We start from the raw sequence: 17,366 nt of genomic DNA on the forward strand, positions 1-17,366 counted from the left end.
TGTCAGTGAAAAGTTAGGTATTTTATACAGTTTTCGTGAGAGGTTACGCAACATCTTTACATACATACTCATTTGATTTTGACACCTAATCATTCCATTCACAATAGATGGAACCTAGGTGGTGTAGACCTTTCCATTTTCTTTGTTCAATGATTTCCTGACTCGATGGTCTCCTTATCTCCTTCAGGTGCCCACCTTATCTTTTCTAATTATTCAGAGTATATTCCTTTCTCAGCACAAACAGAGCATCACCCAGAGCATTGTACCAAACTCATCCAGACTAATCTTTTTTTTTTTTAAGACCTTGTTCTGTTTCACTTTTCTTGTTTGGGATCGATCGTTCTCCCCAAATTGCAAAGTGGCTTTTGTGGGAAGAGAGGGGGAAGATAAGTGACTTGCGAGTGTAAGGTTGTTCTTAGTATGTAGAAAAGAATGTGAGTTCTTTTTAAGAAATCTGGATTTGTAAATCCTCAGCAAATTTCAACCATGTTAGAGTATTGGTAATGGGAATTGTTTGGAGGAAGGGATTTTTCAGGTAAGTTTAAAAATTGACTTGACTGAATGGCTAGGGCATGGTGATGAGGCTTTAGATGGAGTCTTTGTATTCTTTTTAGCAGCCTTTGCCCTTGTGTCTCAGTTGAGCTTCTGTATGACTGTAGTAATACCTCTGTAAAAGCAAGGAAATCAAGTCCATGTGTTTTTTCTAACTGTGAAAAGCAGAAAAACTTCATTTTCTTTTTCCAAACCCCTTGTACCTTCTTCAGACTATGTGCATGTCTGCCTACATCTGTATGCGTCTGGATGCTTTTCTGATGAAGAATTTCAAACTGGAATATACCTCGGTAACTCTTGGGTGTCATGTGAGGCCTTCCAAATGATCCTGTCTCTTAAATACCTAGTGTGCTGCCTGAAGAGTTGCTGCAAATATTTGGAAGTCATGGCTTGTGCTGTTTTTGTTACCCTGGGTTTTTGGCATGTAAAAGCACTTGTTCTTAAGCTGTGCTAGCTTATGATACTATCTTGCTGGTGCAGCTGAAGAGATACTGGCGAAGAATCTGGAATATTAATTTTCTGTTCCATAAATACGTTGGTTATCCCTTTGGGTGAGATCTCATGAGCTTTTTGTACTTTGCTCAGTTTTTTTTCTAGTTGATCAGGAGCACCTTGCTTCCACAAATGGGAAAGCTCTTCTAGAGCTCTGAACTAGCTTTTGCAGAAGATGCTGAGCATTTAAACGTGATCTCTGTTTTGTAGTCATGGTAGTAAAGTCATTGCTGTTTTGAGGGAGAAAGTATAGTAGCAGTTGATCTGAGAACAGTGGAACAGTTTGAGTCAGTCTGGTGTTTATTTTGCGTTCCTGCTCATAAGATAAATGTAAGTGCAATGAGGGCACTAGTGTGAGAGCTCACTAATGTTACTTCCACGGAGATAAGTCAATAATATATTTGCTTTTAGTTCTATGAGGTAGCATACTGTTACGGATGCCTGTGTTTTTAGAATCTATTTACATTGTGCAGGTAACCACTTCTGGCAGAATTATCCACAGACATGAAAATGAGGCATGTGGCACCAGTGTTGCATTTTTAATTTTAGACAGCTGCTTCATGGTTTGAATTTCATTGCACAGGCTAGAAAGATACTTCACCCTTGAGCAAGGCGTCGGTGGGAAAGTATGTATGGAAGAATTAGGATGTATTTGTTCAAGTCTGCATCAGTCTTGAAGGATTTCAGTTAATGGTTACTTATCACTTCTCTGAAATAGCAGCATGTTTGCCACAGATCATCAAAGGTGTTTCTAATTACCTGGCAATCGTAACTTCTTTTGTCTTTCAGATTTATCTCGTCTTCAGAGGATCTTACTCTTGTTCCCATACTGTATGGTTCCAATGCAGGCTACTGCAGAACACTAGCTGTTCACTTGTTTCATAACCTCCCTGTTAATACTTTGTTACTGAAATACCTGACTTGCTAGAACAGAATGAGGTACTTCTTTATAACTTTGTAACTTGTTAGCATTTTACTTTAGCGTGCCTGGATCCCCCCCCCCCCCCCCCTTCTGTGTTCTGCTTGCGTCACGCTATAGCAAAAGGGAGAGAGAGAAATACCTTTTTGTTCTTCGGTAGGTAAAGCTGAGAACTTTACTACAAGTGCCGTCTCCTGCTGCTGCTTTTCTCATGTTCACCGTCTCTTCTCTCTGCCTCTTTTCCTCCAAAGCATGCGCTCCCCCATTTCTGTTTCCATGAAATCCCTGGCTACAAGGGAAGTAGATCTTTGTTCAGTGGATTTGGCCCTACCTGCTCCAATAAAAAATCTGAGCTTGAGCTGTAGTGTGGGATCACCTCCTTGGGTGGGCGACCTGCTAAGGAATGAACTTGAGGTTTCGTGCTCGCATCAAGGAAACATCAAATCACACAAGTATGCTGCTGTTTTGCAGAATATCTAGCACTCCATGTCTGAGGGCATGCTGGGACCTTCTCTTCAGAGGCACCTTCTAAAAATACAACGCATTAAGATTACATTTTGCTTTTATTTGCACACATGAAAGTAATATAGTAAGGAGGTGTGAAGGCACCTCTTGAATGTGTGACTCAGAGATAGGCTTGTAGAGCTATTTTGTGAGAAACTGAATTGGTGGCACGTAAAAACTTGGCTTGTCTGCAAAATACAGTAATGCTTCTGGTGCTTTGGAAGAAATACGTCACAGCGTTTGTCAATACGTGCCAGATAGCTGCCAACCTCACCCCCTCTTTCTGGGGATGAAAATGGCCAGATTAAATACAGCATTTCTGCAGATGGGGCTTCTAAAGGGAGGGTTTTGAATTAGCGTGCAGTTACGCATCAACAGTGTGTAACAGTATTCAAAATCCTAAACAAGTGGCCCGGCTTTCAAAAATGCTGAACAGTCAGAAGCTCCCGTTGAGCACAGTGGCAGCTGAGGGGTGACTCAACATTTCTGAAGATCATTCCGCTTAAATAAGAATTTATTTGCTTGCTCTTAGTCTTCCAAAAGTCAGCAAGCAAAATTCTCATTCATGGTTTTAGGGGTGTAGAAGATAGAGCTGCCTGTCTAATTTGAAGCATCTATTTATTTAAAACTCTTCTGGCTAACAGCTTTCTCAAGTCACTTATTTATGATTATTTATGCATATCTATCTGGGATGCTGTTTTATATTTAAGGAAAATGATGTTCTGTTCTGTTTTAGCTGGCACGATTTTATGGATTTATGCGAGTGTAGGTTGCCATGGAGAATGACTGGCAGGTTAAGCTTGACTTTTAAAAGAGGCTTATTGAGTTGAAGCGCAAAAAAAAAAAAAAAAGTGTTGAGAGAGAAACTTTTAATAGCTAGGTAAAATGATCTTACTCAAACTTCTAGGTAATTGTTCTCTTTTGGGAGAAATTAGGTCCAGAAGCATCCTTACAAAAGAAGAAAACTGTTGAAAATGGAGGTGGGGGGATTTGCAATGTGGATTTTTTTCCAAGTATACCAAAGGATGTTGTATTCAGATTGAAATTGGAGAAAATATAAAGTAGGGAAGACTTTGTTTCCTTTTATAATTGTGCTGGATTTCTGTTACAATATTCCTTTTACAAGGAGGGAAGCCATACATTCACACTGTAATTTGTGTGATGTGCTAACTTTCTAGATTAACATCCCCTTCATTTTTGTGCAACACATTTGTTTCCAATAAATACTTGCCTCTGCTGTACCTCTAATAACATGGAAAATTCCAGTGCAGTAACAGGTCTTTGACTGGATGTGTTCCTTGGATACTATGAAGAAACTTTTTTCCCTTAACCATTAAAATCAAATATACTTTATTTACATTGCCAAGAATGACAAACATGTTATTTTCAGAAAGGCTTATATTTTAAGCTTACTCCGAAAATGTAAATGCAGTAAAATCACTTAGGTGTATTTGCTGCCACTGTTTTAAAGTCAGTGCACATAGTTGGTAGAATGGTGTTAGTGGATGACTACCTGAAGCCAGAGCTGCTTGAAGAACTAAAGTAGCTTTTTGACAACATCAGACTCCTTTTCTGTGACCGCATGAAACCTGTGGTCCTATGTTTCTGGAGAAAGCAAAGCAAAGTGTAGTAATTAGCTCATTCAGAACTGAGAAAATCAGGCCAGCTCTTCTAATTTGTGAATTAAAGGAAACTTCAAAAGGATGAGGTCTCTTGGCTTTGGGAGGGATGACTTCATGGCCAGAAAACCACTGCAGGTTCTTAGCAAATGGAGTTTAAAGGCCAAATGTGTTAGGAGGGTCTTATTCCGTATCTCACACGTAGTGTAATTAAGGCAGTTCTGTTTGAGACAGTTTGGAAGTGCGTTTTTAGTGACTTCAGTTGATTTGTCTTGATCCAGAAGAAGCTGGATCCGAACAAATAAAGGCAACTTTGCCAGTTGGGATTTTCATATGTAAAGACACACACAGTACTACTTTATATAAATGTGTATTAAGCTAATGGCGAGGTACAGAAGAGAAACTGACTTAGTCTGAGGTCAGAACATAGCTGAACTATTTGAACAGGATTATTAACTAGAGGTGACAGATGATTCTGGTGTGCATTCATGCTTCTTCACTATTCAAATTTTGTTTAAATTGATCCCCTTGATTCCCAGTCAGTACTTCCACTTGGTTTCATCCTACCAGATTAAAACTTAAGAAATCATTGTCACTGTTCTCCTTTTCCTGATTCAGAGCCTGTTCATCTAATAATCCCTACCTTTCTATATGTACATACTATGTGTACATGTATATAAACTATAATCTTTAAGTATTGTTGCTAGGGGAAAAAAATAATCTTATATCTAAAACTGTGCAAGCAGTGTCTTAAGCATGTTTTAGCTATCATGGGACAAGCAATGCAGTTTTTCATGTGCTTTTAATATCCTGCACTTAGCTTGAAAATAAAAGAAGCAAAAAGCCACAGACTTCCTTAGAAACATGATCTGCAATTTGTTAAAAACAATTCTAATGTAGATATTTTTTCCTCCTAGGTTTTACCAAGAGACAGTACATCTAACACTTAACTTGGATCATCTCTTGTTCATCAGCTTGAAAATCATAACAGCCCCCAAAACTGACATTTGATCTGAAAGAAAAAGCTGTGACAAATGGACAATATGTCTATTACTAACACACCAACAAGTAATGATGCTTGTCTGAGCATTGTTCACAGCTTGATGTGCCATCGACAAGGTGGAGAGAGTGAAACTTTTGCAAAACGCGCAATTGAAAGTTTAGTTAAAAAGCTAAAGGAGAAAAAAGATGAATTGGATTCTTTGATTACAGCTATAACCACAAATGGAGCTCATCCTAGCAAGTGTGTTACAATACAGAGAACGCTGGATGGGAGGCTTCAGGTTAGTACAAGTGAAAATCAGATATTTTCCTCCTAGTGAAGCTGGAGCAGAAGTGAGTGACACAGGATCCTAGAGTGTTCAGGAAGAGTAGCTCTTTTCTTGCAGCCCCCCTTGCCCCCATTTGTAGGTATGTTTTGTGGCTGGAGCTCTGGACTGCTGCAGTAGTTGATTATTTTTTTTTTTTTCCAAAAGGAGCAGAAGGCGTTGGATCAGCCGTTCTAAACGAGTGTGTGTGTGGCAGTAAAAAGCAGGGTCACGTAACAAATTCGGCTGTTTATCCTGGTATTTTCACTACAAGCTTCTGTTAGCTCTGTGTTGGTCAGCAGTGTGAAGAAAGACCTAAGATCCCTTGCTAAGGTACTCCAAGGAGTCTGTGCTGAGGATTTATCTTAGCCTTATATTGTCAGTACTCAGTACCTGTATAGCTTGGGTTGCGATTTCCTTGTTCCAGGACAGATGTCATGTTTGCTGGCTAGCTTTCTGTATACCCTAGAAGCATATATATATTTTTTTTTTTTTTTTTTTTTTCAGTATAATGGATTGGCATTGTTCTACTTGTAAATTCCTTATAGTATAGCTTAGTGCCTCGTTCCTCTTCTTCTGGGGCAAAGCTCCTTCATCATCCATGGTGGGGAAGGTGACCATACATACTACATTAAGCACAAATTCTGCTTCTGCCATTTTGTATCCAGTATTTTTTCTTAAGAATCACAGTGTTGACTTAACTGTAGCAAAACCCTAATAGTTTTGTTGAGTACAGAATGTGGGTAAACTGTACACCACTTTTTTTTTTTTTTCATATTTTGATGATGGAGAGAAGTTCTGTTGTTGTTTGTCCTCTTCCAGCTTTGCTCCTCACTAAGTAAAGAGAAATGTCTTGCTACTTTCCCAATCAACTTTTGTGTCTAACTTTTTAGGTGGCTGGTCGCAAAGGATTCCCTCATGTGATTTATGCTCGTCTTTGGAGGTGGCCTGATCTTCATAAAAATGAACTCAAGCATGTTAAATATTGTCAGTATGCTTTTGACTTAAAATGTGACAGTGTCTGTGTAAATCCTTACCATTATGAGCGTGTAGTATCACCTGGCATTGGTAAGTAGACTCTTGATTTAAAATGGAACAGTGGGAATGAAATGTACAATGTTTTCCTTTTGAGTGTATGAAATACAGGCCTAAATTAGAAACATTAACTTTCAGTGATCTAATTATAAATTACTCTCATATGCTCTTGTCCATCTTAATGGAATTATTCTTTTGCCTTTATTTCAGATTTGATATAACAGTTTGTGGCTTTTGTTTAAGCCTTTCTGTTGGGTTTGCACACAGTTCTTGCAGTTAATGTGTATCCTAGGAATAACTTAGCATTGAGACTTGTGATGGAGGGGGTATAATATGTAGTCTGTAGGACTGATTTCTAAAGGCTTATAAACTTAATGCTCAAAAATCACTGCAGATCTCGGTGTATATAACCCTCCACACCCTCTTTTCTTTTTCTTCTTTTTAAAGACCTCTCAGGACTGACACTACAGAGTTCTGGTAAGTTGTTCTTTTTACTATTAAATTTCTATGGGCACAAACTGTAAGCTTTTCAGTGTGTACACAGTTTATTCCTGTGTATCTGCTTGGGAGGGAGTATAGACAGCAGATGGAAATGCATTTGTGTCTTTGATTTTGGAAAACCAGCTGGGTAGCATATGAGAGGCAAGTATTGATAAATTCTCTAAATTGAGGCTTCATCTCAGCTTGTAGGTGTGTTTTGTTTTCATTGCCTGCAACTTACAAACCCCAACAAAAAAACCCAACCCAAACCAAAAACCTCACTGTTGAATGCTGCTAATTAAAAAAACCAAACTCAAACCAAACACCCAAATCCATGTGCACCTGTGTGATACACTAATTCATTGAATTAGGAATAATAGATGCTTGTGACTTAGTAAGTAGTTTAACAAGAAAACAATGGAAATTCTGTAGTTAATACGCATTTGAATGAAGCAGTCTAATTTTCTTGCTTTCTCTGAAACTTGAGAGAAATTGGACATTAAATGTCCAGTGGATATGATTCAGAAATCTGAGATCGTGCTGTTGGTAACTTCTTTATTTTCAAAACTCGTTTTTTTCCTTCCAGAAGAAATTTGTAGAGAAGGAAATTTCGGTAGTCCAGTGTTTAGCACATTATTAGAAGTATTGAAGCAAAAATGACTTAAAAAACGCTAAACCTGACAAACTGTTAACTTCACAAGTTGTAACTTGTGCACTCATCTCTGCTAATTTGTGTTGCTACTTGTGTCTTTTGTAAAATGATCCTTTTGTACAGGATCAAAGCTTACTAGCCAGCAGTTAAATACGTGTTTCCTTGTCATGCTGCTGTTTTTGCAGCAGGAAACAGAAAATTACTGCCAGATTTTAATATTTTTAAGGCTACTTTGAAAATGAGCATGGGAGCTAATGTAGTGTGAGAGTTTTACTTGAATTTGCTCAATAGGATGTATAGAAAGAAATTATTCTAGTGGCGATGGTATCTTTGTGTGGATTGTCTTTGAATGTGAGTTTGATATTTCTTGTCAATTTGGATGGGAGTTGCTTCAGATTACTTCAGGGGTGCATGAAGGTGTGCTGTGTTAATGAATTATATTGTTCATAGGAGCTTTATGTGTGTTCTTAACATGTGTACTAGGAATTGGTTTGTTAGCATTGACATAGTTTTAGATGTTTGACAAAAAGCACGTTTCTCCCTTTTATTAACCATGTCCAACCACACGGTGATGGACTAGAAAACAAAATGCTATTGGAGTCTGCTACTGTGGGACTAAACTGCTTGTTTGATAGCAGTAAGCAGAATAAACAGTTTGCTTTTCCATCCAGTTACGCTTCAAAATTTCCTGCTGCTGACTTGGAAGTGTTTATTTGTAATTTAGAGGAGTGCTTTAGCAATGTTTATATAGGTTAAATCCTCCTCCCAGTAGTTTCAATAGCGTTGTTATTGCTTGAAAGTAGCAGTGCAATTGTAGTGAAATCCTGAAAATACTGTTTAACCGTTTGCTTCTTCACAGCTCCATCAAGCATGTTGGTGAAAGACGAATACGTTCATGACTATGAGGGGCAGCCATCATTGTCTTCTGCTGAAGGCCATTCAGTCCAAACCATCCAGCACCCACCAAGTAACAGGGCATCTACAGAGCCTTATAGCACCCCAGCCATGTTAGCTCCTACTGAGGCTAGCACTACCAGCACCACTAATTTTCCCAACATTCCTGTGGCTTCAACAAGTAAGATCTTTGAGATTATATGAAATCCTAAATTGTGAAAATAGGAAAGCTCAAAGATAACTACTCATTTTTGCCAAAGTAGATCTTGCAGTGGAACTGTGCTGCTGCGGTGCTATGCTGATAAAGTCTGTGGCAATATGATCTAGACAGTCTTGTAAGTGTTAACATACGGTTTTAACTCGGAGCAGAACTGGAGTAACTTTTCCTGGTGACCCAGTCTTTTTTCAGTGGGGCTTACACTATGTGAGTGTTACAAGACTGTTGTGGATATGCCCAAGGTTCAGTGATCCAATGTTAAAACAGTTGACCACTGACAAAACATTGTGGCTATTACTGGAATAATTGCTGTAGGAATGAAGAATTTTATTTTATTAAAACAGCAAGCAGGACAACAAACAGATATACTCTAAGGTGGCAGTGTTGAGAGGTTTTCAGGCAGCTCTTTAGTGTTCCACAGCTGACAAAATGAGTCTTCCAGTTTTAACTTGATCATTTTTATAATGGCCCACTGTACCACCAAAGGAACAGCCTTAATTAATATTTTCATGAGTCCGTTGGAGTGCTGCGTTGAAGTTTTTCTTCTCTGTGTGTATCTGGTCCAAGTGGAAGAGTGTGGTTTACCAATATCAAACATAGCAAACCTCACACTTCACTCCAGCAGGACAGTAAAGCACTTAGGTATGCAGTATCCTGCAGCCCCAGCGTAGGGAAACCATGAAGTTTTGGAGGGGTTTCACATAGTCTTTGTCACTTTAATATCAAAAGACATGTGAATATAACGAACTTCGTGTTATCAAATTTGAATTATGGTGGTGTGGTGTTTTGATAATGTTCTTTAATTTTAGTTGACAACCTTTTTTGCTGAGACTAATGATGGTTTTGCCAAGCTGAGATACAATGTCTGTATTTGTCTCAAGCAGAGAAAAAAGGATAGGTGGTTTAATTGTTTTGCCTTTGCACAACAGTTTATAGTCAGTAACTTTTTCTCATCAGTGCTATAATTGTTGGAGCCAAGTAGACAGGAAAAAAAGCTCATTTTTAGGTTATAATTCAAGTTCTCAACGTGTTAAATTCTGCTAGCCACACCAGTTTGAGAGTGCAAGTGTACTTGTGAAACTGCTGATCAGTTTAGTGTTAATGGCTGAGCTGAAGCCTTTTAAAATCAAATTCCGTTAACCTGTTCTGAAATATCTGTAGTTTTACTTTAAAGCTTAGACAATTCTTGAAATACTTACTTGGGAGGAAAAAAAAAAATAATCCTAGTGACTTTCTCAGGAAGGAGTCCAGTGATGTATGCAGCTCTATTCCAAAAAAACCAAGTACTGTTCAGTATGTTTTGGAGGAACATAAATTTAAGCGAGTGTCCTCCTTAGGAACAGTTGTTATGCTGAAAAAAAGCAACTTGTTGGACCTGCCGTTGGCCTGTTTGGATTCATACCAAATCTACTCCAGCTATGTTATTCAGTAAAACCTGTGACATCTCTTCTGCTTTCCTTTCAAATCAGAAAATGAGATGCAAACAGAACAAAGGTGTGGTTGATAAACAGAGTTCTCTGCATACTTCTACTCCTAAAATATTAAGGGTGTCAGAGTCAAAATTAGCTGATGCAGAGCATCTTGCTTCAAGTTTCCTAGGACACTCTGGTGGGTGGAAAAAAAGTATTGAAACCAGACTTGTAGGAACTGTGTATTGCAGTGCCCTTAGTTGGGTGTATTTTCCTACCCAGTAGTGCTGAGCTCTTCTTAATTCAAATTTTGGAACGTTCATGAATAGGTAGTGTGTTCTTTTACCAGGTCAACCTACCAGTATATTGACAGGTAGCCATAGTGATGGACTCTTACAGATTGCTTCAGGGCCTCAGCCAGGAACTCAGCAGAATGGGTTTACAGCTCAGCCAGCTACTTACCATCACAGTGAGTATATACATATGTGCACTCTTCTTAGTTTTCTAAAACCAGTTTCCAAATGTTCAGGAGAAATAGAGGATTAGAAGTGAGATGCGGAAAAACTCCCTTAAAAACCAACTGCTCCTTTCTTTTTCTAGACAGTACTACAACTTGGACTGGAAGTCGGACGGCAGCCTACACGCCTACCATACCTCACCACCAGAATGGCCATCTTCAGCATCATCCACCTATGCATCCTGGACATTACTGTAAGTAGTGCACACTTCCAAATCACTCAATTCGTTTTCAGTTTTGGTGAACGGTGAGGGCTCATTTGTGATTATTCTTTAACCCCAAATCCTTTTTTTTGTTGTTGTTGGTTTTTGTTACAGAACTACCATTACTTGTTTAGTATATTCTGACAGGTAAATAAAAGAGCTTGATGGACTTTCCTCCCTTAAAGCAGCAGAGGTTGGAAATTTGGAAAGCTATAGTGATGCCATCTATATTATAGATGTCTTACTATACCTAACAAAACTAGCCTTTCCTTTCTGAACCTGTTTTTAAAGCTTTGCAATCTTAGAGTAAATATTTCCTTTGCAGAAAAGGAAGTTGATTTAGAATGTGTTGTTTAGAACGTTTTCTTTCAAAATGTGGAAGCTCCTGGCTGTTTTTATTTTCTAGAAATTTTGAAGTCATGTGTTAATGAGGTAAAAATCTCCCTTAAGCTTTGGAAGATGTGTGTCCAGGTACACCAGCCAGTTTAAAACAACTTTGTGACAGCTCGTGCAGTAAAGTACTTCTCAGTGAAGGGGTTTTGCCACAGCCTGGTTCATGAGTACATTTGGCACACAAACTTGGAAATCTTTTTCATCTGCGAAGTAGAACCACAACCTCTTAAGATGGGAAGGCAAAAAACAAAGGTGGTCAGATTTCTGCTGTGTCTAGTATGTTATGTGCATTGTAAGAATATGATGCAAAAAAACCCCCACCCAAACTAAAGATTTTCTAAATTTTGAGGCAAAAATCTAGAATGTTTCTTTATTTCCTAATACAGTAGTTAAGCAGATCACCTGTTTGCAACAGTTGTTATTAGTGGAGGGGAGAACATACTGTGAGTTCATGTTAGTATGACTTTTCAGCTTGTATCAAGAAAATTGTGGATTAGATACGGTTATTAAGTTTTGTTATTTTCTTGTTAGTATCCCACTTATCTTATTTGTTAGAAATACCAGAATGTAAAAAAAACTTCCAGTGGTGGTGTAGATACTCTATAAACGTTTCTCAGTGCATGTTTCTTTCCATAATTAATATTTGTAACTGGCTGGTGATACCGCATAGAGCTTTTCTTGGCAGTTGCCATTTCTCGCTTTGGAAAGTTGCATGTTTTGACACCTACCAACATTGTGCCTTTTTTGACATCTTGTTGTGAAAGCTGCTGTTCCTTACAATACTGTGTTTAAGTCTTTCCTTGTTCTCTGCAGCCTGTAAGGGACCTAGTTAGTTTATAAAAGCAGAGGGAATAAACTGACTGATAACAGGACTGTATTCAGTATTTTTTTTCTTTAGAAAATGAGTTCTCTAGGGCTTTTTTCCATCTTCAGGTAGTATTTCTTTTGGTCAAGTCCACAGCACGCTGGGCAACTTGTTCTGTGATCGATGAAACTAATGAAGCGTGGTTTCTAGCTGATACGTGTGACTCACCTCTATACAGTGCTTCTCTCCTTGTCCAACTTGGGGTACATGTGAAGCCTAAGTCCTAATTCCGTTACATCTCCATACTACATCTGGTTTCTGCTCTCTCCCAGAGCTGGGTCTGGCTTGGGCAGCATGTGGCCTTTGTTCCTGGGATACTAATGGAGCTCTTTGCTCTACCCAACTCAACTGAATTTTTAGAAAACCTGTTAAGAGTGTAGTTCTTCTGTGGGCATCATTCTCCCCCGTCAGTTTTGGCCAGTTGATTCTGAAATTACTGGGATTTATAGCATCTGGCATCCTCACAAGTCTTTTTTTCATAGGAAAACAAGAAAGGAAACCTTATTTTTCCTCCTGTAAAACGAATTGCATGTTTTCTTTTAAAGGGCCAGTTCACAATGAACTTGCATTCCAGCCACCTATATCAAATCATCCTGGTGAGTAAAATCTAACATATAATGTTAATATCATGGAAATGAATAAATTTCTGTTGTCAGTTCTGATGTTTTTTTTCTTGGTATAAAGTACTCTGAAATTCATGAGATTTATGAATTCATGAATTATACGCATTCAAAATGGGACAAAAGGAGAGGAACCATTTTGTGATGTGGTCTTTTGAATTCAGACATCTCTTTTGGAATGGTGACACAGGCATCTAAATTATATTCAGTTTGCAGCTTAAGATTGCAATCCTCAAACCCACTCTGAGCTGGTGCCTACCTTGGAGGTGACTGAACTCTGAATGTCCTCGATTCTAAACTTTGTAGGTTGCCTGAAGTTGTACAAATTTTTGCCATCTTAGAAATGTCATGGAGCTTAGGTCACGCCAAAGCCCTCTTGGATCTGTAATCTAGAAGTCCATTGTGACAACCAGATACCCTGAAAGACAGTTATTGCCCTTCTTAGCATTTTTGGAGCTAAATTCCTCTTCGGAGCTTTGCGCAGAAGCTTGCTTTTCAGGAGTCTTCATTAATGGTAGCAGTTCATGGAACTAAGCGGGTCTGGTCTTGTGGTACAAGCTAGCTCCACTGCAGGTGTGAGGTGGTATTCTGATTTTAACAACAGCAAAGCTATTGCCTGCATAGGGAGAGCTGCACAGTTGAAGAACCTAAAAGTTTTAACTTGTTTATTCATTGGCCAGTGACAGTACCAGAAATAAACGGTTGTTAATTGCTGGCCGAACTGAACTGTAGCTAAACTGTATTTTGTATTATTTGGTGTGTCTCTTTCACCCTATTGATTCACCTATTGGTCTCACCCTATTCAGTCCTCACAGACATGAGTATTTATGTGAAGATAAAAAACTTAAAGCAATTCAGGCACAGGTTTATTCTTTTCTAATGAAAACAGAACAACGGTTTAAGACAAGTAGGTGTGCTGTTGGGTGCTGCTGTTTGTAATGAATGAGGACCACTTACGGCACTGGCAGAACTTTTTTTCCTGTTGGCTTATCAGGCTGTGGCATTTAGGTCCTGTCATGTTTGCTCTTCTGTTTCCCCTGTTTTGAGTACACTGTAGTCCTGATTTTCTTTGCCCTTCCCAACAAGCTGCTTCAGTGTCAGCTGTGTTACTGTTTTGTGGAAATTGGCCCTTGTAGTCAGCAAAGGTGCTGAGTCCTGAAATCCCCAGTGACTTAAGCTTGTGGCAACTTCAGGTTTTACTGTGTCTGAAGAGAGAAACTCTTCTTAAAAGCATGCACAACAAACCCTGCAGACGGCTGGACAAGCCAGTTACTCCCAGGTAGCACACAAACAGCAGACACACATGTACAAAATCACTTCGTGTGCTTTATCAGGTTTCCTTGCTTATTTGAAGTGTTTGGGCTTCAGCAGCATGCTCTAGGGAGTCAGGATTTCCCTTCCTCACATGGTAGCTTCTTCTAAGTACCATCTTTCCTTTGTAGCCTGTTTTTAAAATGGTATGAGTTAAAAGGCGCCTCTTTGCTATTATAACATGCCACTTTGTTCTTCTTCCTTGTTTTATCTACTTCCTTGTTTTATCCCATTACTGACTTTCTTGTGTGCAGACAAGATCAAGTGTGTGATCTTTGATATTTTTCCCCCATTGCCCTGCTTTCCAAATCTGGTTTGCTTTGCAGGGAGGATAGAGAAAACTGCTTTCACCTGGGAGGTGGTTACTCTTGTATCCTAAACCAGATCTGTTTCAGGGTTAGTTTATATCTGCCTAGCCATGAGTAGACATGTGTATGTATTACTCCTTTACGCTAAAGGAGGGCGAAATCGAGCTACAAGGTGTGGGAATGCAGATAGCTTGCAAAATCTAACTGGAATTATAAACAGTTCAAAGACTTAAAAGATCTCAACTACAACAAATCCTTGTGATGATGTGTGCTCAAAAAAAAATGACAAGCCCGTGTTTGTTGTAGCATGTGGTGTTTCTCTGTGCTAGCAGACATGTCTGTTTCTATCTGAACTTGCTTATGATAAATGGATTTGCGGCAGACTTAATTGATTGTCTGGAATGGGTTTTGGGGTGGGTGGGTGCGCCTTTCAGGCAGTTAATTGTATATATTCTTTAGCTCCAGAATATTGGTGTTCAATCGCATATTTTGAAATGGACGTGCAAGTTGGAGAAACATTTAAGGTCCCTTCAAGCTGTCCGATCGTTACGGTTGATGGATATGTGGATCCTTCTGGAGGAGACCGTTTTTGCCTGGGCCAGCTTTCCAACGTGCATAGAACAGAAGCCATTGAAAGAGCAAGGTATTCTGCCAATCCCCAGAGCCCCCAGCTCTCTGTGGTATTTGATAATCATTTGGTTTTGCCTTCAGTGTGTGCCTCCCTTTTGAAATGACAAGTCTGGTATGTTTCTTTGAATTAAGTGTAGCAGAGTGTATCTTTCTAGGCCACAACTGTAATGCATTCAAAATGTGGACTGTGTGACAAAGACTTTCGGTGCTTTGCAGTAGTGCATTGCTTTTCTTGGCTTTCAAAGGCTGCACCTTCAAGGATAAAATTAGCAACTCGTGCCATTATGTATGCAAGCTGAATATTAGCTCTCCACACCAGAGAGTGATGTGAGAATAACTGCAATATATCAATTTGTCAGAGGAGCAAAGGAAGGTTGATAAAGAGCTAGTGGATTTTCATTCATTCTCGCCATCCGTGGGCTGGGCTTTGATGTGGAAGCATAGAGAACCGAAGCAATCTTGCAATGCTTTTTTTCCCTCTTTGAAACAAAAGAGGAGGAAAATGATTCCACGTCTTCAGGAACGTTGCATTGTGGTGATCAAAATGTTAGATTGCTGTAATGAGATTCAAACGAACATACAGTTCTGCATTAAAATGTGGTTTTGTGTATGTACTAGTTCTGTACTAGATTTTCAATACTATGTTTCTATACTAGAATACTTGTGGGATTTCACACTTCTGAACAGAACTGAATGTGTTTGGCATCCCAGCTCTATATTGTCAATGAGTACAGTAGCTGCTACTCAAAAATCATTGCTTCTGCATTCTGTGTTTCTCACAGCTCTTTACGTGGTATTACAGATGGCTTTTTACTTTACAGATTTTGTGTGACTATGTACTGACTTACACCTAAGATAATAACTACAATTTCAGGTCCTTGTATGAGTGGAGCGTAAATTAAGACAGCACCGCTGACTGAGTGCTGGAAAATTGTTCATGGTTTATTTAGTAAAGGTCTCATTTACAGTATGTACACACAGGTGCATTGGAACTGTTTTTCTTTTTAAGGTTGCACATAGGTAAAGGGGTGCAGTTGGAGTGCAAAGGAGAAGGTGACGTGTGGGTGCGATGCCTCAGTGACCATGCAGTCTTCGTTCAGAGTTACTACCTGGACAGAGAAGCAGGGCGTGCACCAGGGGATGCTGTTCACAAGATATACCCAAGTGCATATATAAAGGTTGGTTTGATGTTCCTAGATGAAAATTGTGGGGGAAATAGCATACATTTGGTTCTTGTAGAAGTGTTGTGTAAATGTTAGGGAAGCTATGAGGCACCCGACATAAATGTCACTTTCCTTTTGGTTTTCCTTATAAAAAACCAATATACTCCATTTGACAAGTCACTTAAGATGACTTTTTAAAATTACTCTAAACTTTTAAGTATCATCTAGATACTATGAAAGAAACTGATTTTGTATTTTGTCACAAACAGTCTTGATAGCAGTTCTTTCTACTTTTAGCCTTAGAGTTTTAAATTAAGTGCTACTAAAATTTTTAGCATAGGTTATCTGTTTCTTTACTTTCTCTCCAAAATAAGAAAAATTGGGAAAGTGTGTATAAATGCAGTAGAAGTGTAAAGTGTGTGTTAGTGTTAACGAATGTGAAGTGATCTAGAGGTTGCAGAAAGTTGCATGGAAACAAATGATTTTTTGGGAGGTTCTTACTTGGACATGCCTCTGCCAGATTTGAAGCTTTATTTACGGCAAATCACACTTGTGAAAAATAATTCTTGAATTAGAGATAAACTGCTTGAAGTTTACAGTGTTTTTTTTATTTTGGGGTTTTTTAATCCTCAGCTTTGCAGACAAATCGTGTAATGAAGGTGAAAGAAACCCCACTGACTTCTGTGCCCGAGCTTTCTAGTATGAGAACAGAGTTTCTGTAGATATTACTGCCGAGCGTGATCACAAAGATAGAAAATGCTACCAACCTGAAACCTAGCTGCTGAAACTTTATCAATTATTGGTATTTCTTTTAAAGAGACTGACATACTTGAGTAACGCAGTGAAAAAGAATAAAGTCTGACAAAGTTAAGCAGGATTTGGTGGCTCCCATTTTTATTTATGTGCCTGTTTTTCTGGAGATCCTGGGATTTAACTAAGAAGCTGGGATTATATCAGCCTGTGGCATTCTTCAGACTGTGGTCCTCCAGTCAGTTCCACATAGAGTATGCTTGAACCTGCTCAGCTCAGCCGGGTTCTGGTATTGCTGGTGGTAGTAACATCATATGAGAAGAGTTTCTTCAGAAACAGCTTTAATGGACTGTTTCTGTTAGAAATTAAGCAAAACAGGGAAGGCTTGCTTTTATCCAAGTGCATGATGAGACCGCAGAAGTTGCTTTGGGCGAGCAGAGAGGTCCAGATTATTGGGGATGGGAGCTGAGGAATTCTTTCCTTCCTTGATTTTGGTAAGTCTACATAGTTCAGGTTGGTTTTGTTT

General features: G+C 38.9%; 1 protein-coding gene across 5 annotated transcripts in view; it reads left to right on the plus strand.

Annotated features, from left to right (window-relative positions):
• SMAD4 (SMAD family member 4) overlaps window positions 1-17,366 on the plus strand; it is a 29,172-nt gene that overhangs the window by 5,171 nt on the left and 6,635 nt on the right. For 2 of the 5 annotated variants that reach the window (XM_037373191.1, XM_037373194.1), the window contains exons 2-10: window positions 5,004-5,369; window positions 6,287-6,461; window positions 6,876-6,905; window positions 8,420-8,635; window positions 10,430-10,549; window positions 10,681-10,791; window positions 12,604-12,654; window positions 14,757-14,940; window positions 15,937-16,105. In XM_037373191.1, the coding sequence (XP_037229088.1) occupies window positions 5,121-5,369; window positions 6,287-6,461; window positions 6,876-6,905; window positions 8,420-8,635; window positions 10,430-10,549; window positions 10,681-10,791; window positions 12,604-12,654; window positions 14,757-14,940; window positions 15,937-16,105 (1,305 nt within the window). In that variant the 5' untranslated portion in view covers window positions 5,004-5,120. Of the gene's footprint in view, window positions 1-1,833; window positions 1,984-5,003; window positions 5,370-6,286; window positions 6,462-6,875; window positions 6,906-8,419; window positions 8,636-10,429; window positions 10,550-10,680; window positions 10,792-12,603; window positions 12,655-14,756; window positions 14,941-15,936; window positions 16,106-17,366 lie in introns of all 5 variants that reach the window. The other 3 variants (XM_037373192.1, XM_037373193.1, XM_037373195.1) reach the window with 3 other exon arrangements.

Source organism: Falco rusticolus, chromosome Z, assembly GCF_015220075.1.
Source record: "Falco rusticolus isolate bFalRus1 chromosome Z, bFalRus1.pri, whole genome shotgun sequence".
NCBI classification, from domain to species: domain Eukaryota; kingdom Metazoa; phylum Chordata; class Aves; order Falconiformes; family Falconidae; genus Falco; species Falco rusticolus.